Source organism: Centruroides vittatus, unplaced genomic scaffold (assembly GCF_030686945.1).
Source record: "Centruroides vittatus isolate TY-2023 unplaced genomic scaffold, ASM3068694v2 contig_879, whole genome shotgun sequence".
Classification (NCBI taxonomy): Eukaryota; Metazoa; Arthropoda; class Arachnida; order Scorpiones; family Buthidae; genus Centruroides; species Centruroides vittatus.
The window spans coordinates 1,127,043-1,149,632 of NW_027122571.1; the positions used below are offsets into that span (position 1 = coordinate 1,127,043).

The 22,590-nt window shown below is 28.7% G+C and overlaps 2 protein-coding genes across 2 annotated transcripts in view; both read right to left on the reverse strand.

Moving 5' to 3' along the window:
- LOC136983235 (spermatogenesis-associated protein 13-like) overlaps positions 1-19,464 on the reverse strand; it is a 34,827-nt gene extending 15,363 nt beyond the window's left edge. Inside the window, exons 1-4 of the mRNA XM_067279922.1 lie at positions 19,269-19,464; positions 13,097-13,276; positions 8,978-9,082; positions 2,900-3,157 (exon numbers count right to left, since the gene is read on the reverse strand). Of these exons, the coding sequence (XP_067136023.1) occupies positions 2,900-3,157; positions 8,978-9,082; positions 13,097-13,243 (510 nt within the window). The 5' untranslated portion in view covers positions 13,244-13,276; positions 19,269-19,464. The remainder of the gene's footprint in view (positions 1-2,899; positions 3,158-8,977; positions 9,083-13,096; positions 13,277-19,268) is intronic.
- Positions 19,133-22,590, reverse strand: part of LOC136983265 (uncharacterized) — a 134,695-nt gene continuing 131,237 nt past the window's right edge. Inside the window, exons 8-10 of the mRNA XM_067279970.1 lie at positions 20,059-20,272; positions 19,269-19,430; positions 19,133-19,183 (exon numbers count right to left, since the gene is read on the reverse strand). Of these exons, the coding sequence (XP_067136071.1) occupies positions 19,133-19,183; positions 19,269-19,430; positions 20,059-20,272 (427 nt within the window). The remainder of the gene's footprint in view (positions 19,184-19,268; positions 19,431-20,058; positions 20,273-22,590) is intronic.

Here is a 22,590-nt window from a genome sequence, read left to right on the forward strand (position 1 = left end):
CTTATAAATAGTAAGATTATGTTTGAATTCTAACTTAACATCCCAATGTAAGGATATTTCTTTGTAAAGGTAATGCATATCATAATTGTAATCTAGAAACACACAGTACGGGTTGCTTGTATATTTTAATTTTTTTCAGATATCACATCATTATTAGGGTAAGTACTTTCTGTATTTCTGTTGGAGTAAGTGCAGGCTAAATTATAAATAAGGCTTTTACAGTAACCATGCTTTGAAGTGTTGTAGTAAAGATCAAAAACATTTGTGCACAGTTTACTTGCATTAGCTTTCCACTGAAATTTATTTAAGGTTCATTGGTGTATGTTATTTTGTTTGCTAGATATTTATTATTCTTAACAATAAATCTGTAAATCGCTACTAGCAATATTTCAGTCTTTTTTAAGAGTTATTTTTCTTATTTTTCACATAATGAGTAACAGGTTTTATTTAAACATTTTAAAATCTTTGATCTAAGTTAAAAGTTCACTGAATACTTCAAATATATATATTCATATTAAAAATATTAGAATTTTTAAATTTCTTCCATTGTTATCTTTATCTTCCAAATGATAAATTTCAAAAATGTTTAATAATAAAAACATACTTGGAATTAAAAAGCCGATTAACTACTTATTTGGGATACGTTCGTAAATTCGTCAATAAATACCTTGGGCTGCTGAGAAGAATTTATTTGCTATACACAAACGTTTCAGCCTAATGTATAGGCCATCATCAGTTACATTTATGTATAGCAAATAAATGCTTCTAAGCAGCCCATATTTATTGATGAATTATTCTTTCTGCTGAGTATTGGTTCAGTTGTTACATTCATAAAGTTGAATGAGTTAAATGAGAATGACTATTCTTACTTTTGTTAGACATTTTGACTGGTTTGTTTATAACAATATGGCTATTTCTAAAATTGAATTTATGAATGTTGCTAGTGCAGTCTTATCCAAAATATTCTTAGATTGCTTCAAAAGGATAGTTATTTGTTTCATTTCACCTTTTAATCCACAATTTAAATATTCAAGTACATTTAGAAACATTGATTTTACCAGGCACCATTTTCTTCACAAAGTAAACTCTCTTTCTTTTGTGAATTTTATTGGATTTTTGTTTAAAACATCACCAACATTGAACATATGCATTGAGTGAAATTTGTACTTTATGACTGACTCATCAGTAATGCCTTTAACTCGTTTGATTTTATGAATGTACCATTGATTAATGTAGAACCAAAAATGAATCAATATTTCACAATGAAGCTTTTTATATAATAAACATCCCAAAGCTTGATGCATTGACACTAAACCAAATGATCACCATAATTAATTGAGCTATTATTAAATGATAGCCCAATTAATTATGATGATCATTTTGTTTAGTATGAAACTTTTTATTTTGGAATATAGATTCTTGAGATATTGATTATAAGTTTATATTACTATACCAACAGGAAGTTAATACTTTTTTTTAAGGTTTTCATTTAAACTGTAGTAGAGAAAAACTTCACAAAAATATTTTTTTTTAAATATATATAATTATTACACATGTATATAAGTATAGAAACATATAACTGTGTAAAGTATATTTTAATATAAGTTAAATGATTCAATGAATTGACCTATATAACTGTATGGTAATTATAATTATAAATTATATATATAATAATTATTTTTGTTTCTAGATACAAATACAAGTAGCAATCTGAAAGGCATAACGATCTGAAAGGCATTGCCTGATATGCAGGATTTATCTCATTTAAATCTAGCCTGAGTTGTTCTAATTATTAAGGGTAATATGAGATGGCAAAACCACCTATATCTAGTTCCAAATTGTAATAATGATTAATTTAAAAATTATAGCCAGAGAAAGCTAGTATTATTTAGTATATATTTGTATTTTAATATAGATTTATTTTTTATAATTTTAAACTTTCCTTTCATTAAGGTCAATAAATGTTCTAATGTATTGTGGTGATACTCCATATTACTATATATATTTTAGATATAAATTTAGTTTTAAGTTTTCTTTTATTTCCCACTTTTTTTTTCCTCGAATTTTCAGCTAACATTCCTTTCCTGTGGGTGGGGGTAACCCTTTCTAAGAACAACATTAACAATGGGAAGTGAAAGCCCTGAGGCTACTATAACAGATAAGAAGAGAGATTCTTGGGTCGAACTCTCGGTGAAGGCAGACATGTGAAAGGTACATTCCTGCTTGTCGTCTAGAAGGACAAAGGGAGATGAAGGTGGCCTGCAAAGGAGAGAAAGGACCCTGTTAATGTGAGGAGAGAGAGACAAACGTTCTTTGTATAAGGAGGATCATTGAAGAGATCCAATTAAAGATTATCGGGAAACAGGATTTATAGTGGTTCCCCACCAGAAGAGCATCAAGACCATACAAAAAAACCCAGGTATTCTTTATAACCTCCTCTTCTATCATACTAAAACCTTCTATCATTTAGTGTAAGTATTAGTTGTAAGATTACAAGTCTGTCTTTTACTTATTTGTCATGAACGGGTTCCCTTGATTTGTATTTACTTGACTCCTTGCTCCGATTTTGGATATCTTGTAATGCTCAGAGTTGGAATCCGAAAAGAATCCTGTGTATTAACACAGGATTCTTTTCGGATCACGTAAAAAATAATCACGTAAAAAATAAATAATTGTCATTATTTATTCATGTATTGCCTTTCGTGGACCATTGTACATTTCTGTGACTCTCACAGTATAAATGACATTTAGAAATTTTATATTGTGTATTAACTTTTTCTTTAAGCATATCTAAATAGTGTTGGATGGATGCTAAGTTATGCATTATTTTTATTAATTAATAACATTAAGTATAAGAATAATAATTGTAAATAAGATGTGAATAATGATGATAATTTACCTCCCATCCTTCAATATTCTGTTGCAATGTAGCTAACTGTTCAAGGCATTCCATTCGCCTTTTTCTTTCATTAACCATGTGAGCAACTTCTTGCATTGCTGCAAAAGCATCTGTAACTGCTTTATAATCATTATGGTCAGATGAAGTATATTTCAGCAGTTCAGCAAGCTGAAGAGGATACTTGCATATTCTTTGAATTGGTGTTAATAGAAAACCATCTAATGATATATCAATCATTTCTTGTAATAGTCGGCAAGCCTAAATATAGCAAAATGAGCCATTTTATAATTTATAGTATAAAAATTTAATGAATACTTAATAATGTAAAATTCATCAAATGTTAACAATATAAATTTAATTAAATGCAACAATTAAGAAAGATTCTCGTTAAAAATAACAGGAACCTTTCTTAATATCGGTCTTCTATAATCAATAGAAATCAGAATGTACATTAAAACTTCTAATTAAATATTAATCAGAAAATAGGTTTTAGAAAATTTGATTTTAAAATTATAATTTTTAATAAAATTATTCATCCAGGAAGTCATTAAATTATAGTTAAAAATGAAGGAAACTAGTTGTATATTTATTTGTATGATATTTTAAAAATTTAATACATAAAAAATAAACTTTAATGTTCTAATAATGTTGTACAGATAACTAAACTGAATTTTGATTCCTCTTTTAATATTTATTGTTTCTAATTTGTACTGAGATTTAAAAAAAATTTTATATTTGAAAATGTATTTGTTATATATACATAATAATTATATAGTAAACCAAGGCTGAATTATATAGGGTGCCAACTTAAACATCTATCCAGGGGACCTATTCTGAGCTCTTCCGATAACTGAACGAGAGCAATACACGGGACATTCGATAAGTCCCCTTATTGAAAGGCAGTTAACGAACCTTAGACAAATCGCTATTCTGTGCTCCACGTTAAGTGGGTTTCGCTACGGGTAGTCAGTCGAGATCCGTCTGGGTTCCATGCTATCAATAGCTATTACGCTTTAACCAATCACAGTTACAATCACAGTTTAGTTAACATTGTATTTTGTCACGCGACTGCAACCCGCCACTTTCTAAGCGAAGCACGTGATTTTAGCATTGTCGTGTACTAGCGCTAGTGATATAGTTTTGTTTTGTTTTAAAATATCCGGGTCTATTACTGGGTATATTTTGTCAGCCCATCCGTTAAGCAAATATTTGTTTTTAAAAATTATAATTTATGTGATAGATAGTCATTTATGTATAGTGTATAGTTTACTGTTAAGTTACGTATACAGAATGTATTTTTTTTTTACTAAAACTAATGAATTAAAGCTGACATTAAACTTAGATAAAATCTACAAAATAAAGATTTCTATTATTACATAATGCTAACATTTTACAATTATACAAAGTATGTCTAAGTTTCTTTGTATATTTCTATATAACTTCATGTAATTAATGTATTTTTTAATTCATTCATTAAGAATAAAATGACAAACTTAATTTTGCCACAAGTTCTACTTCTATAAACCTTATAACCAAATTAGAATTAGTATTATGATTAAATGTCAAATGCAATACATCTTATTAAATTTAAATATTATTTGTATAGACATGAAGTGACTGGAAAGCAAACATTAAAAGTAAAGCCTCACAACCAAAAAAAATCAACGTTTCAAACAGGAGGTGGGCCTTCAGTTAATCAAAAATTAACTGAAGTTGAAGAAAGAGTATTAAATTTAATCGGTGTTACTGCTGTCCCCTCTCTCCAATTGCTCGTGAAGTAAGATCATTCTTACATGAAAAGATGTCATGTTGTTTCCACTTTCATTATGTTCCTAACGGCAGCTTGAGAGTGACCGATAACAAAAGCTTAGTTATCGCACGTGGCTATCGGCACCGAAAACGAAACGTACGGCTCAGAATAGCATTTTCACAGTTGATTAAACGTGAATCACGTGGTTCTGATAGAAACTGATTTTTATTGTATTCGTTAGCTTAACGATACTACTCAGAATAGGTTCCCAGGAGCAAAATAGATCTCTATCTTTCATTATATTAGGTTAGGATGCAGCAGACACAAAAACACCAGATATTAATTACATTGCTGTAAGATGCACCCATCTTGCAACCAGCACAACATGCAAAGGATGCTGCACAGCAATTTGAGTGATGCAATATAATGTTAAATTTGCAGCATAATGAACCACAACTCCTTCAGCATATTTTAATGGACTGTTATAGCACTTTTTCCTAGCTTGGGGCATACAACTGTTGCAATGGGCACAACTGGGCAGAGTATGCACCACAATCAGTGGTGTAGCGTGGGTGTCAGCCGCCCGGGGCCGAGGAAAATTTTGCCGCCCCCTTATTTAAGTATTTTTACAAGATATTATTTATTGTGAAATTTTGCCACCCCCTAAAAGTGCCACCTGGGGTGGGCCGCCCCTGCCGCCCCCACTACGCTATGCCATGGACCACAATGCATGCAATATATATGGCACCAGATATGTATTACCTAAATGTCTGGTGTGGAATTTGAAATGATCAGCTCCTTGATCCCAGAACCCTGAATAGTGATGATATCTGAACATCCTAAAAATAACAGGAATGAATAATGAATACTCGTAGCTTGATGACCTGCCATTGGCACAACTACAGTAGGTTTAATACCAGCATGGTGGCATGCCACCTCACTTCTGGACAGACATACCTCAGTGACTCACAGAACGGTTCCATGTCAAGATGGCCCTGTTTAATAGCTACCAAATTCTTCATTATTTAATCCATCTGGATTCTTTCCTGTGGGTCAAGTCTGAATATACATCATACATATCCCACAGACCTATGTGATGTCAACAAACTAGAGAGATGCATACAAGAGGCCTGTGAAATGATACTAAGAATGCTATTCGCCATCCACAATGCCATATTTATATTGCTGTGAAAACAGTTGTTTTGAATATGTTCTCTAATAAAATAAAGTTTACTTTTTACATGAATTTCTATAATGTTGTTTTTATTCCTTTATGGTCAGAGATTACTTATATGTTATGTTAAATTATCTTAAATTGATTCATTTTGGCTATTGGAACAAGCATGCATCACATGCATACACTTTTGCAATGCTGGAAAGATCTCTTTTGCCCCTGAATAGATGTTTAAATGGCCATATTGTACTGTACATTAATAATCAAATAATAATGCTGAATTCATCAGACCATAACTTAGTTAATTAAATATACAGATATTAAGTAATTTAAATTGAAGGAAGTCCAAATTATTTAATATCTATATATTTAATTACAAATCTATAATTAATTGTCATGGTCCAATGAATCTGGCATTATGATTTGAAATTATAAATACAAAATAATTTAAAATATTGAATTTTTATAAAAATTTACTTTTTATAATTTTAAACTTTCCTATCATTATTGTGAAAAAACTTTTAACACATTTTAATTATTTTTATGTAGTAATTATTGTTTCAGCATATGCCAGATGTGTTTTAATTAACTATAAAACACACACAAATTATTTAAAGTTTTATAGCTACTGTATGAAGACTTTTAAACATTGAAAATATTAAGCCGTTGCATTTGCAAGGTTCAAAGATCTTGTGCTTTTCTTATTTGAAGAAATAAAATATCATTTTAAAAAATATTAGAAACTGATATAAATTGAATTGAAAAACCAAAAATAAACTAATCTGTGTTAATGGGGATACCATTCACAAAATTTTATCACTTTTTAGCACAAGGCTCATCTTTATGCTAAAAAGTTTTACTTTTGTTTTGGTTTCCACCAAATATATTAGAATATTATGCAGTTTTAATAGACTATATATTTTACATTAAATGTTTTTAAGTGTTTATAAAATATATTCAATGTTGCCCAAGATGATATCACTTCTAGACAACCACTAAAACTAAGTTAAATTTGTTCCACAGTGAAAGGTTATGTTCAGCAATGCTGGAATTAAAAACTTTTTTGGATTTATGAAATTTTGTACCAAGAGAATCATTTTGCTATTTTTTTGTTGTTTCAAAAATTTTATACTCAAAAGTGTTAAGTTATGAAGATGAATGCTAGGTTAGAAAGTGTTAGAGTTTATGAATTCTTAACAAGCAGAATAATTTATTGTTTATTAAAAAAAATTTTATATTTATTTTTAAAAAGACACTTATAATATCTTAAAATAAATATATCAATCTAAATCATATAGAAATAAGTTTTACAATAATTAATAATGTGAGACCGCAGATTTTAGCGGAAAAATTTGTGTAAATGAAAGAAAACTTTCATTTTTTTGTTCAAGAATTTTGTAAACACTCACCGATAGAAAAAACTCCTCGCGGAGAAACAGAGCAGAGGTCTCCAGTAACTATCAACAGTTAGGTGGGAAAGTTGACACTTAGCTGTCAAGAATTTGCAAGTCACCGTTAACAACCGACAGCTTCCCACAATAACACTATAAAAGCTCGTGCCACCGGAAACTTAGGGCGCTCGCACATCGGAAGATATTATTGTACTTGTGTCCGTCTCCATGCCCAGGAACAAAGTCCCATCGGAGAAGACCTACAGCACCTCTTCCACATTGTCGGCGACCACCATACATCGAACTATATCGTCCAATCTCACACCAAGAGGTATTTTGTTAGGATCTTTGTAAACTCTCTCCCGCAACAGCAATAGCCTTAGCTCATAGCCACCTGTTTGTTTAGAATTTGTTGAGCTTTATATCTACTTGCATATAACCGCATAGTACCGTAGAATAGTTTGTAATCACCTTGTATGGTATTCTAGTTATTCAATAAATGTTTTATTTGTTAACCTGTCTCCTGTCAATCCAAGACGTCTGTCGACTTACCGACGCACCTCCCCACTCACTTTTTTGCCCTCCTAGCCATCCGAAACAACAACGAGATCGGGTTTTGCCAACCCGTGCAGTGTAAGTGGTCAGCGAGGATAAACCCCTGATCCTCTGCTTATCTCACAATAATAATAATAATTTGTCCAATTTTCTGTAATAGTAGCTGTTTATTTGTTTGTATATATAAATGTCTCTTTAAACCAAAAACACAAATTCTGGTAGACTATCTTACAGCCTCAAGGTCAGGAACATCCTTTATTGAAGATACGGGTTACATATGCATTTCGGGCTTATTTAATCTTTAAGCCCCTGTTCAGTGCCATACGAATAATTTTGCAAGGTTTTCTTACAATGAATTCATAAGAAAACCTTTATTCAGACATTCATTGTAAGAAAACCTTGCAAAATTATTCGTATGGCACTGAACAGGGGCTTAAAGATTAAATAAGCCCGAAATGCATATGTAACCCGTATCTTCAATAAAGGATGTTCCTGACCTTGAGGCTGTAAGATAGTCTACCAGAATTTGTGTTTTTGGTTTAAAGAGACATTTATATAAACGAATAATAATTTGATTAGACATTTTTGAAAGCTTGACTGTAACAATCTTACTATTATTATTTCTATGATTATAATCCGAATTGGTTTTAGATTGATATGGGACAGGTGGCATAGTGTTCAAGAGTTAGCAAATGATGTGATGAAGAATGTATGAAAGTAATAATAGTGAAGACTTCTTTGTAAACAAAATATTGTTTACAAAGAAATACAGATGAAAACTTTTGTAGTATAAAAGTGGTTAAATGGTTGAAACATTGAAATTGGAAGTGTATCAGAAAATTGTTTGCACCTTTTTTAGCTTGGAAGAAACCCATTGAGGAGGAAAATAATGTAATTTCTGAAATACATCTGGGTAAAATAAAGTTGTTAATTGGTTAGAGATCATGGCATCTGTGAATGTGATAATTCCTAGAAAATTACAGTATTTTGACTGTTTATATATTAATATTGTTACAGTCAACTTTTTTATTTTTGTTATAATATTTTAATCTACAGCTTTGAAATCATAAAAACACCTTCACAAAAAGTTTTCTATACCAAAAATTATTCAAGAAAACAACAAAATATCTACAACAATTATTTATTTAAAAATTATACTGGTATATTAAATAAAATATGATTTTCATATTAAAGGACTAAGCACTTACCTCAAAGAAATGAAGATATTTAGGGTCAGCATAAAGTTCCTGGAGTTTGCTTACAGCTAAAGGATGATTATTACAATATTCTGAATACATTTTAAATTGTTGTTTCTGTAAAATTTAAAAAAGATTTATTCAACAAACTTGACATCTTTATATTTCTTGACTCAGATATTCTTAATAATTACAGCTTATAGCCTTCAGAAATCAAAAAAATTATTTGATAAATATTTTTAATATCTGTAAGATTTCATTTTCAGATTTATTCCAAAATGTGAAAGTAAATTTAAATTCAAAATAAAGAATGTTCATATTAAACGATTATAAAATTTAAATGTGAGATCTAAAGATGGAGTCTTTTAAGACTCCATCTTGAAACTGAAGGTTTTTGATTTTAAAAAGTAATAAAAATTTTAAAAAATTAAAATTTAAAGAATTATATTATTCTCTAAGGTATAATAAAAACAAAGTACAATAAAAGAACCAGAAAACAATAAAATGTCATATTAATATTATTGTACAAATTATATTAACATATTGAATATTTTATGAAAAATTTTGAAAAATATTCCCTCCAAGATTATAAAAATTTAATTATCATTGAAGCCTATTACAAAATATATCTTATGATCTACAAAATTACAAATAAGTGTTAACAAAATTCAAATTGTATGATACTAATTAAAAACAATAAATTTCAGAATATAACCAATTACTTGAGTGAGGCCTTTCCAATGTTGGTATATAAGAGGCATATTGTTACTTAATAAATTTCATTTACAGAAGAAAAATGATAAATGCTTTGTAGTTTTTCTCATTTATTTCGGAGAATATCATTCATTTATTTATAGATAGCAATAAAAAAATCTTATTTTGATTTAATTGTAATTACTATTTCAACATTATCAATTTGTGATACTAAATATGATATTTGTTCAATGACTTATTCCATTAGCATCACTACTTGAATCATTTTCTTTCTTATTTCTTTATATGTCTTTTTTCTGTTATTTAAATTCAAAAACATTTTCTTTGTTTTACATTGTTTTAATTGAGATTAATTTTACTTATTTTTCTTGGAACAAAGATTTTTATTACAAAGATTTATAAAGTATTGCATAGGCATTCTTAACTGCTGAAGATGCATTATTAACTTCAAGAACAAGACTTTTTATATTAAAATGATTAATTGAAAGACCATACATAGCTGTAAATAAAATTAAAAAGGGATTTTTGCCGATGAATACAAACTTCTTTTTCAGAATAAAATTGTTCAACTAAAAAAAATTAGATATAGATTTACAATAGATAATTTGTAATAAAAATTTAGACAATTGCTAATATCTTACAAGGGAATGTCACAAGTTGCTATGTGCATTTTTTAATAAAATGTTATATATCTTATACATCTCAGTGTCCTTTTTAGCAGGTAAAGCCATTTACATGAATGGACAATATACAAGGAAAAAACTTAAAAAGAAATATATATGGAATTAATAAGTAGTTCGTCTGACAACCTTTATTATGTTTGCAGTTTTGGACTTGCTGATTCCAGGTTTGATCCTCCTGTAGCCTCATTCTTTTTATATAAAAATAACTTTATTCAATTAAATTTAATAAAGAAATAATTTTTTTTTTATTTTGCAGCTGTTAAAAATTTATATTTGTCTTTAATTAAAATCAAACATGCTATTTTTTAAAATTTTGTTATTGTCTTATATTTACAAATGCTTAATGACCAGAGTCTGACTTGTGAATAATTGAAAATACAATAACGATTGGTAAGTTGTAAAAAATATGCACAAAAATATTGTTAACAGAGAATGTAACACCTTAAGATACCTTTGCACATCTAATCTTACACATTAAATTCATCAGTCCAATTACAATTTGTTTCATCAATTGTTCATTTGTGTGCTAGCTGTTATGCTATTAAGGAAAAGATTGAGAATTAGATTTTTGTTTTGGATATGCAAAGTAGGGATATACTGATGGATTTTCCATATAATGACTGTTTGAAAGAAGAACTTAGAAATTCAATATAATATTTTCTTAATGGTTTTTACAAAGTATACTAAGAATAAAAATATTTATAATTATTGTTACATTGTCACAATGCCAGGCTGCAATTTTTAATTTATCTCATTTAAAATATATGCTCTCCACCTCAAATTAGTAGTGGCTTGCCCCTGTACATCAAACTTTTCCTTTAACAATAGAGTCGTGCCAGTCATCTATCTAACACCTTTCAGGGAAAAATTTTTGAATTGAAATAACATGACTTCTGGTTTGCATCAGAAGTTTGTATATAGTTAACTGAGGCCTCCTATCCCTAAGGTTTCCATATCTGGTCTTGTCTGTTATCTAACTCTGTTCTCGAGATTAAGGAAAGATAGATGGACAAATGGACAACAGTGGAAATTTATAGATCTACAGTTTTTTCCAGCCCAATGAGTATTAATTTTGTTTCACAATTAGTTTTCTAATATAAATATAAAACATGTTTTATTACTAACAAGAAAACATATTTAATTGCAGATATATTACTTGAAATGAGCATAATAAATCAAGAAGCAGTTGGAAAAATCTCCCAAAAATCAAAATTAATTGGAAATAAATAAGTTGAAAAATTCTTGTTTTATTTGATGGTCTTGATTAGTAAGTGGTTTGTTTTCAATGTTTTTATAACTCTTATAATCCTAACAATTATTTCAGAAATATTTATTTTCTAATTTACAAAATCTACATATCTTTAATCATTTTTATTTTTTATATTCAATTAAAAGAAATTTAAATTTTGTATTTCTTTATTGTTGTTTATCTCATTTTTCATATTTTTCTCTTCATTATTTTTAATTAATAATAAATTAAAGAGAAAAACTGAGGGAAAATCAAATCCAAGTCAGTGAATGTAAAACTACAAATGTAACTTACTATACCATGCTGCAGTTAACACGAAAGTTATTAGGTAAACTAATCATTAACTACTCATGTATTTCTTTTCAAGTTTACAACTTGTATATTACCCATTTATGCAAACAGCTTTGCTTACTTATAAAGGGCACAAAAAACCTACAAGAAACATAGTATTTTATTAAAAAGTGTATAGCAACTTGTGACTTTCTTTTTTTTCATTTTATTCATTTAATTATATAACTATAAGATCAATTTCACATAAGTAATCAAATAACTAATTCATATTTTAATTGTAACAAAACTCTAATCTAAACAGCTTCTTGTATTTATGCAAAATATATACATATATGCTAATACCAATGATTTAATTACTGTAATTGTATTTTGACTATTCTGATTATTAGAGCTGTCCTAGATTAGCTGAATAATATTGAAGGAGGATATTTAATTGTGGAAAAGTGGATATTTTGTTGGCTTCTTGCCAACAAAATATCCACTTTTTAACCAAATCTGTAGAAAATTTAACAATTTAACAATTTAAAATAACAATTTAAGCCAAATTCTGTAGAAAAGTGGATACTTTGTTGGCAAAAAAACCAACAAAGTAGCCACTTTTCTACAGAATTTGGCTTAAATTTTGTTTGATTTCCATTTCAATTGGGATTAGTGAAAATACGTGTGATACTGAATTAAGATTTATGCGAAAAACTATATCATGAAACTATGCGACAAAAGATACTTCACTGGATGCATTTCTGAAGATTCAGCATTAATATGTAATCTCACATTATCATCCTTCAAATAGTACCTTTGACATTTAAAACAGTGGCAAATAGTGATCTCAAAGGAAACTGTTCTATATTACATGCACATATATATATATAATTACTTTATTACTGTGCTAGAATGGGAGCTTTATTTTATGAACTAATTCTTCCAGATATCTTGAAATTGCAGTATCTACTACAAAATGTTAATTCTGCATTAATGTGCTTGGATGTTTTATTGTTAATAAAAATTGATTACGTGAATCAGTAACATAGGAATTGCCTTATATCAATGTAATAACGACAGCTTTCTAAGCAAATAATTTAAATTATTTATGTAAGTTTAAATAATTTTTAGTATCAATTTTAAAAATATAATATAACCAAGAATAAATTTACTAAATGTAATTTTAAATGATAAATTTGATAAAAATTAACTTACATGTTCTAAAAAGCAGTTACCAATATCACTCATATGTGGTTTGTCAGCATCAAAACAACTTTGTAAATGTTTCAGAAACTGACTTTGAAAATTATATATACTTTCTATGTTGCCAAAAATAGTAGCTATACAATCTTCAGTAAACATATCAGGACGACGTCTAACTTGCCTTAGATAACCCTATAAAGTAATATCTAATTATTTTAGACATACAAAATCTACTAGTTATATAAATCAATTTATTTAAATTATCAGTACATCATTTAACAATTATATTATATAATTTATATTATTATATGGTTATGAGTAAATAAATTACTATTAAAAATTTTCAAAAACTATAAAATTCTATTTAAAATATAATTATTGTTAGAAAATTTAGTATACAAAAAACTTAAAGATGTAATAATAATAATAAAAAGAAAATCCAGATTAATACTTTATACTGTAAATATTTTATCATTGTATATAATAACTAAAAAATATAGAGAATAAAAATTTTCTCAAATATTAAATCAGATTTCCTTCTTTTTATTGTGGAGAATCAGTTTAACAACAAAAACAGATAAAACTGTGGCTGTTCATTTATTTGAGTTCAATTGACAACACTTAGTTTGTATATTTGAGTGAAAGTATTTTTAATTATGTATTTTCGTGAATAAAAATTGTGAATAAATTTATTAATATATTATTATGTTTAAAAATCTTCAAAAAAGGGATGTTGAAGTTTATCATCATTTAGAATATTTTCATTATCAAAACAGTTTAAATTAATATTGATAATAATTGAATTTTGAATTTTTTAACTAAGCTTTTAAAATAAACCTAATTTGTTAAAAAATTTTCTAATACTCAAAGATTTTTGTAGTTTTTCAGTGCTTGAAATGAGGATCTAAATCATGCTTTTCCTTTTTTTTTTTTAAAGATTTTTTTCTTTTCTTTGTTATATGGGCATTTCAAATAAATTTGCTATAGATAAACAAATTATTTTTCTATTTGAATTAAGTATTTTCAGTCCCAACTGACACAAAATATTTCTATCCTCATTTAGTCAATTCCAAAGTTGTTTCAGTATTTATTAATTTTATATCAACATTTTCATTTTTATGATTGTTGTTATTGTTGTTTTTCATAACTCTATGATACATTCCTATTCAATACTCTTCTTTCTAGACTTTTTTCACTTCATATGAAGTTAGAATATTGAAAAAAAATGCCTTTTTTTATCTCTAGTTTTTAATTATCACTAAATTTTTCTGAATTTTTTTAAACCTTATCAGCTAACTGTCCAATTAATTGTCCTTATTCCTTTAATTATTATCTCCTTATTATTTCACAAAGCTATTAATATAACCAATTAAAGTTGTAACAATTATATGATTAACTGGTAAAGAAGAAAACATATTCCAGAAGATAATATAGTAATTATAGGCTTGAGATATCAAAAATACTAATAATAGTATTTCTTATACTATGACAGCAATGTTCAGGAAAGAATAATCTTTTTGACATCATAAGAAATGATGAAGAGCAGTAAATATGAGAGTTTAGAGAAGAAATGTATTGCATAGACATAAAAATGATTATGATGAAAGTAAGGATATTTATAATGAAAATGATAAATTTCAGCATTAGGCTAGAAGTATAAAAAATACATATGACTGAGATTGTCAATAATAGCTGTATGAAAATATACTTTAGATAAAAATTATATTGTTAACTGGTACTTAATACATATAATATAAAAAGGACAGATATAATTGATTTATAGCAACAGCAAAAATCTTTGAATTACTTTCCTAAACTTATTTTTAAGAAGAAAAACCTAAATACAAAAATGAACCAAAAGAAAAAAAAATTAGAATGAAATTATAGAAAATCATTATATTACATTAGATATAGAGAGTATTTGGGATATTAGAGAGCATTTTTTAATCATCTATGATCATTTTGAAGTTAAACTGAAAAATTTAGAAATCAAATAAACTCTGCATGACAAAGTTAATGCTTATATTACAATAAGATTCTATGAGTCTAGGTTATTAATATACTTAAAGCCAACATCACTCCATATAATGGTATGATAGTATTTTTTAGCCAATATTTTAAAATTCAAAATTTCTAGTATTAATTGTAAATTGTAATTGTGATTGTCAGTTAATTATTGATTGTTTTAATAAACATATTTCTTTTAGTAATGAACAAGCTAGGTCAAGCTGCTCTCATAGCACACTCCACAAAAGTGAATCAAATATTATTTTTGTTTAAAATAAATTTTATAAATTCTTGGAATCAAGTAGTTGTTGCGCATGCACGTGTACATGCGCAATAAATGAACTGAACGAAACATAACACTTACGTAACGAAAGTGAAGTCACTGTGCATGCACATGGACATCTGAGAGACAGGCAAAAGTCCTAACATAAGCACTTCACCACTATAGTGGAGTGTGCTAAAAAGAATAGAAAACTTTTGTTAACCTTTGGAACCTAACCCTACATTTTGCATTAGTCTTTTGTTTCATAGGACTAATGCAAAACATAGGATTAGGTTCCAAATGCTAAAAATGGCAAAAAAGTGCCAAAGTGCCATGTTAGTACAGACTCACATAACATGGCATGTTTTTGGAACATAACTATCATATTATATGAAGGATACCTGTATACTGTAAAAATATATCATACTTTTTGTGATTAAAATTGTATAAGATAGAAATAAGATACCATTACACTTGATTAACTCATTTAGAATTAGAATGAGAAAGCTATTTAGAAATGAAACAATGATAAGATGTTTCTATTGGACATGTATATATCAACAAGAGAACCAAACATTTTTATTTGAATTTAATGTAAATACTGCATATATACATAATTTATTTATTCATCAATAAAATATAAAATTCAATGGAAGAAAAAAGAAATAATAATTCATATGGTTTGTATAGTCTTTGAATATATATTTGTAGTAGTGATTATTCAGACCCAGCCAATGTAAATGATGTCCGGAAGAACGTGGGAAAGAAATCTGTGAGAAGAATGGAGGGGAGCTTACTAACTAGCATGCACAGTGACTCTGTGACCGTTATATAAAATAAATGAAGTTATTATAAAGTTCTGAAAGTGATTATTTTGTTCTTAGTAAAGAAGATAGTATTTTTAGAAAAGTAGATTGTAAGAGTATAAACATTTCTTTACTAAAAACCAAAATAACAAACTATAAATTTACAACTCTATGAACTATGTTAAATAAATTAAGAAAATTTGAATAATATATCAATCAAATTATTAATAACAAACTTTAACAATTTGCTGAAATTTACTGAATTACTAATTGGCTATTAAATCATTTAATTATCAGACTAATTTGGCCATGTAACTAAGTATGCTACTATTTGTTGATAATTTTTAATGATTAATTTAATAATTTAAATGGTTGAATTAAATTTATAAAAATAAAAAAATAATGACCAGAATGATATTCAAAGCTACAACTTTTGATCAATGTTCCTCACACTATTTTTCAAGACATTTTTAAATTTAATTAAATTATTTAATCATTAATATTATCAAATTGAAATACAGCCACCTGTAAGATCAAATTATTCTGGTAATACAGCCATTAGTAACTTGGTATATCTTGCAAGGCTGTAGAGTCAGAGTTGCAGAGTTTTGGTATTTTAGTCGGAGTCGGAATCGTCAAAAATTCTTCCGACTCCTTTTTACTTTCCCAGCATGTTATGTATATAAAAAACGAAAAAGTATTTGAATCGTGTCACATTTGACTCTCCGAGTTTTTTGCAAATCTATACGTTTGGAAATCCTATAAACCCAAAAAATGCCAAATAAAGGGAAAAATTCGTGTGTTCATGCGCATACGTTGGCATCTAATTTGTTTAATTTCTTTATTCTGTTCTGAACTATTAAACAATATCTCAGAATGAGTAAAGTTTAAAAAACAAAATTTGGCACAATAGCATGTGTATAAAGGGCATTAATGCTATTAAATTTTGGTTCTTTATTAAAGGTCAACAGGGTAGAGACATAGAAGAGGTCACATGTCATATCTCCAGTGTGGTCGGACTTCATGAATATTTTACTCGTTATTAGCATTCACAATCTTATAATATAAACAAGATGGGTTAATAATACTGTAATAATAATAATGATAAGCTCAGAGTTCAAAAGGTTAAGAGTTGAAATTTGGTACACAGTTAGAATACATCATGAGAATGCACACTAAGAAGGGATTTTTGGAAATTCCTCTTGTGGGGGAAGAGGGTTAAGGATTACCCTGAAGAACTCTGTTTCTACCGTACTAGTTTAGATGTGGTATTTTGCGTTTTTTGTGAAAAATCGAACACACTTTTAGATCCATCTAAAAATTCTCTAATTTGTCTCGGAAGATAGAGGACCTAATTCTTACACCCAGTGAAAACAGGTAAAATTGGCTATAATCTAAATAACTTAATCTTCGTTATTGTTACTTTTTGCGTGAGCAACATCTGGCCCATCTGCTAGTTTTTTTTTTAATTTTTTTATAAAACTTGTCTCTACCCTCAAAATTAAGCTTGAGTTCTAATATGAGAACAGACAGAAAAGGAAATCATACAAAATTTGAAGCTGATATTTATTACGCACTGGAAAAAATAAATCACATTGACCACTCTTCAAGTCTGATGTTAAAACGGCAATACTGCACTATCCAGACATTATCCAAAATACAACATTGATTGTCACAGCATTGTCACAAACCAAGTTTCAGTAAAGTGTTTATTTTCTGCTCTTAAAATTATTAAATATGATTTAAGAGCTTCAGTGAATGCTGACTTAATAGAAGCGATTGTTTTTGTAAGGAGTAATTCAGTTTATAAGAGATGAAAAATAATTAATTAATCAACATGGCAAAATAAGCAACCTCTTTTTTACCAGTCTAAATGTTATATTTCTCATTCTTGACTTAGTTTAATGTATCTGTATACTTATATATTACCCAATATACTAGTATGTTATGTACTGTACAACATTTTTATTAAACTAATTTGTTTGTATAAGAATGTATTTACTATTTTTATTCATACATGCTTACCAAATACCAATGACATCTTCAAATAAGTCAATAAATGTGAACTTATATATTCAGTAGATGAGTCAAATTTTAATGTTTAATTAATTTTTTAAAATCGATTTATTTTGTATTTTTTTAAAAATAATCAGAATCGTCATCATTATTACTTTCCCGGCTGTTATACAGTATAGGCCAATAAGAAAGGAAAAAAAAATGACGATCAGTCAAAAAATGATTTTCTCAGATTTTTACTCTTTTGGATTTGGGAAGCCTCAAAATGTAGAGAAGTGCAAAAGCATTCAGGGTTTTTTCTGTATGCACGGATGTTAGAATGTGTACCAACCGATTTAGTTCAACAATTTTCAGGCTTAATAACTCCTGTGTTAAACCATCCGACTACGATTCAAAATCGTGCCTCCCATACAGTCTAACATTTGTACATACAGGGAACAAAAAAACTCGAATCTTTTGCATATCTTGACATTTCGAGGTGCCCTGAGTCCAAAAATGCAAAAATTTGGGGTGGGATCATTTTTTGAATGATGGCTACACTTTTCCTCTGTTATATATAACAACAGAAAAGTAAAAATTATCGTATTGACTCATTACTTAGAGGCATATTTTAGCTTCAGAATAAAAAAGTTTCTACGTTCTATCTTTATTAGAACTATATTTATTGATGCTAATATTCTAAGGTCACGTGATGACGTCAGAACATTAGGCCTACTTTGTTAACAGGTCCGCCCCTGGTCGGAGTCGAAGTCAAATCGTAAGAAAAAGTCAAAGTTGTGTAAAAATCTACCAACTCCACAGCCCTGGTTTTTTCATACAATTTCAACATACCAAACATTAACAAATTATTATTAACAAATATGTAACACATTCCTTTATATATTGTATTTATTTTATATGAATAAACTGAAGTTGAATTTTATCTTTGAGATGCTTCTTAACAACTGTGTCTACTTACTAGTTAAGAAAGTCGGTAATACAAGTAAGTAGACATACAATTGTTATCCACTAAAAGTTAAAATAAATTTCAGTATTTGAAATTTCTTATCAAAATTAAAAGTATTATTATTGATAAAGAAAAAGTAAAACATACTTCTACAACGTCTTTTAGATGTTTCACAAAATCTTGTTCTGTTGTGATTATCTCTTGCACTACACTAGCTCTTATCTGATCATTACTAAATTTTCCAGGTAAATTATGCAATAAAGGTCTTGAATGAGGTTCCTTATCAGATGATTCTTTATTTGCACTCAACTAATAAAAAATTTAAAAAATTCAATTATAATATAAAATTATATTTTCTAGTGTTCCTAATAAATTAAAAAAATATAATTAATTGTTAAAAATATAAGTTGATATTAATTCTTAGAATTATAAAAATAATTATTATTATTTCAGGTTACTCATTGGTTCTAAATACTATTCAAAACTTTGCATCATTACTAAGATCCGGATTTTTGGATGCAGTTTTAGAATGGATTAGGTGCTCGTTTGGGTGCTTTTTTTCTCCATTTTGGGTGCCAGTTTGGATGCTTTTAAATGCTGTATTATTAAGACAAAAAACAACAAGATGTACTATATTTACAAACTACGTAATTGCTTTTTGCAATTTAGACATAAAGATGAGCACTGTAATTTACAACAGTAACCATTTCAACGTTTTTAAAAGTGAAGTATTCTCGTTTGGAGGATAGAATGTCTTTATATAAGGAAAAAGATTTTTTTTACGTCAAACGAGACTAAGGGGACATGTTTCAGTTTTATTCAGAATTCTAGTTCAGTGCAATTCAGAATATTTCTCAAATTGTGATTTTTTGATAAACTAGATTTCAGTTTGTCCAGGGCAAAACCATCCATCCAGAACATCAAGCACCTGACTTACAACATTCCACTGATCCTGCATTTCAGTTCCATGTCTTTCCAGCTCATTGATTTTATCCACCAATAACTTGTACAAATGCACAGAGTAGAGCTCTGTGGTCTCTACTGGATCAGCGACCAGTTTCTCGACACTGTCGATGGCTGCAGAATCACCAGGAGAAAGTTCGTTGATAAATGCATTAATTTTCTCAAAGTTCTCGCAGTAGAATACCACACTGTTTATCCAAGACACCCAACAAACAACAAGATATTAGAGTTCATATTTTCAAGTTGGTATATTTTGAACAACATTGGTTGTACATAGCTTGTGGTCAGTGGTACAACAAGAATGTTCAGCATGTACCGTTTTGTGGAATCCGTTGTTTCTTCCAGTATAAACACTACAGGATTGTCTTGTGGCCGTCGGCCATGACCATTCTATATTTTGTATATATTAAAATATTTTCATTTAGTTTTAAGTCTTTTCCTGTCTCTGTTCTAAAATTCTTTCTAGAACATTCTTTCTTAATCCTTCTCCTGTGGGGATAAGACTACCAATTCTGAGAACATGTGAAAAACAAAAGAGGGTGTGAAGCCCCGAGGCAGAAATGGTGGGAGAGTAGGGTATTCTAGTAGGAGATCCCATTAGAGGAGGTATGAGGAAGGCAATGCTCCAGAGTACAGAAAAAAAAGAAAGAAAAAAAAAGAATATGATGAGAGACTGCAAGGTGCTGAGGGATCCAAGAAAGAAGTGACAGAACAGCAAAAATCTAAGTAGAATATTGAGACCAGTGAAAGATAAGAAGGTCTGTGGCAAGAAAGAAAATCAAAAAAATATTAATATAAAAGGAGAAAAGAATTGGAGAAGGTGTCTTACCCCAAGATTCATCGATTCAAAAAATCTTGGGTATTTCCTAAACTTCTTCTCTGTCCTTTATTCTTAATTTCCATTTTTTTCATTTCCTCTAGTTATAAGGTAGTTGTAAGTATAGTTTTTAAGTTAGAGTAAGTTAGATTGTCCCGCATTTATTTGTTGTGTACTAGGAAGTTAATTTTTTTGTCAGTTTAATTGAAAAAAAAAAAATATATATATATATTCAACGCCTGTGTATATGACCTAGGATAAGGTCGTACAGTTGGGATCTAGTAAAAAGAACTGGTTCGTTGTGAACAAATAAAATACAGTCAAGTCCGCATAAGTCGACACCCCAAAGGAAGTAGAAATGTGTTGAGTTATCTAATGTAACAACTAAAGCAAAGTTAGAAAAAAAACCACAAAACTACAATTATGAAAATACAGTAGTGCGTTATACAGTAATATAGGCTTACAATACATTGTGTCCTCCATTTACAATTACTCTGTAGATGAAAAACTGAAAAATTCGTTTAGTGTTGTTTGTTTTGAGCACTTAACTGTCTCGACTTTCTTTTTCAACGATCATTAACACCTTGAAAACATCGTCTTTGCAATTGTCAATTGTTGGCAAGTAACGTCTAAGGATTCATAATCCTCTAGCGTGAGAAAATGCAAAATTGGATTCTGGTGTGATGTTGATGTAGATTGTATATTTTCTTTTTGTTTCTGTTATTATTTTATACATAAAAATACATAAAATGTTAAGGCATTTTTATTAATATGTATATATATTAATAATATTAATGTATTATTATATTATTAAATATATTAATTATATATTAATAAATAAATCGACTCCCCCTCCTGAAAAAAAATGAGTTTGCGCCACATGTGCAGAGTGAATTCATTTTTTCAGGAGGGGGTGACAACGTATGAGTGTAGGACAGCAAAAGTATGTCGACTTATCCAGTGGTGATGAGTTAAACGGTGTCGAGTAAACTGGAGTTTTTTTAACATTAATGCCTATGTAAGTCGACCAGGACCACAGAAAACTGACTACTTACTGATGGTGTCGAGTTATCTGGGTGACGAGTTATGTGGAGTCAACTGTACTTTGTGTTATAAAAACTGCTATCAAAGTCTATTGTACCATCCTGCTCATGGGATCAAGTACATCTCATAACAAACATCACAGTCTTCAACAACATCCAGGTGCCCCTATAAATATATGTTCAAAATTCCTCCTTTTTCGTTTGCCTTCTCTATGCTTTTCCAAACTTATGTGTCACCTGATTTTTATTTCTTGGTGTTTCACGTCAACTGAAATCACATAATCACAAATGGAACAGCAAAGAACTTTTCTGTCTGTGCATACGCCTTCATCTTTAAACTTATTTGCTAAAATGTTCAGTTTAGATGCAGACAATTTTGCCATTTTCTAATGTCGCTGACACCAAACAAAGGAAATTGGAAATGTTGTGCTCACAAGTCAGGGTAAGGTGACCTCAATAGAGAATTTTCTAGATTGTTCTTTTCTTAGAAAAAAAAACACATGTTGAAGATTTTCAGTGAATCTGTTTACATTCTTAAATAACCCTAAGGCTTAGTTGTTTAGTCCAGAAAATTCCGCTTTATGCCCTTTTCTCTCAACAAAAGAAGAGAGTAAGCTAATTATTGTATTTTTTTCCTCAGCATATG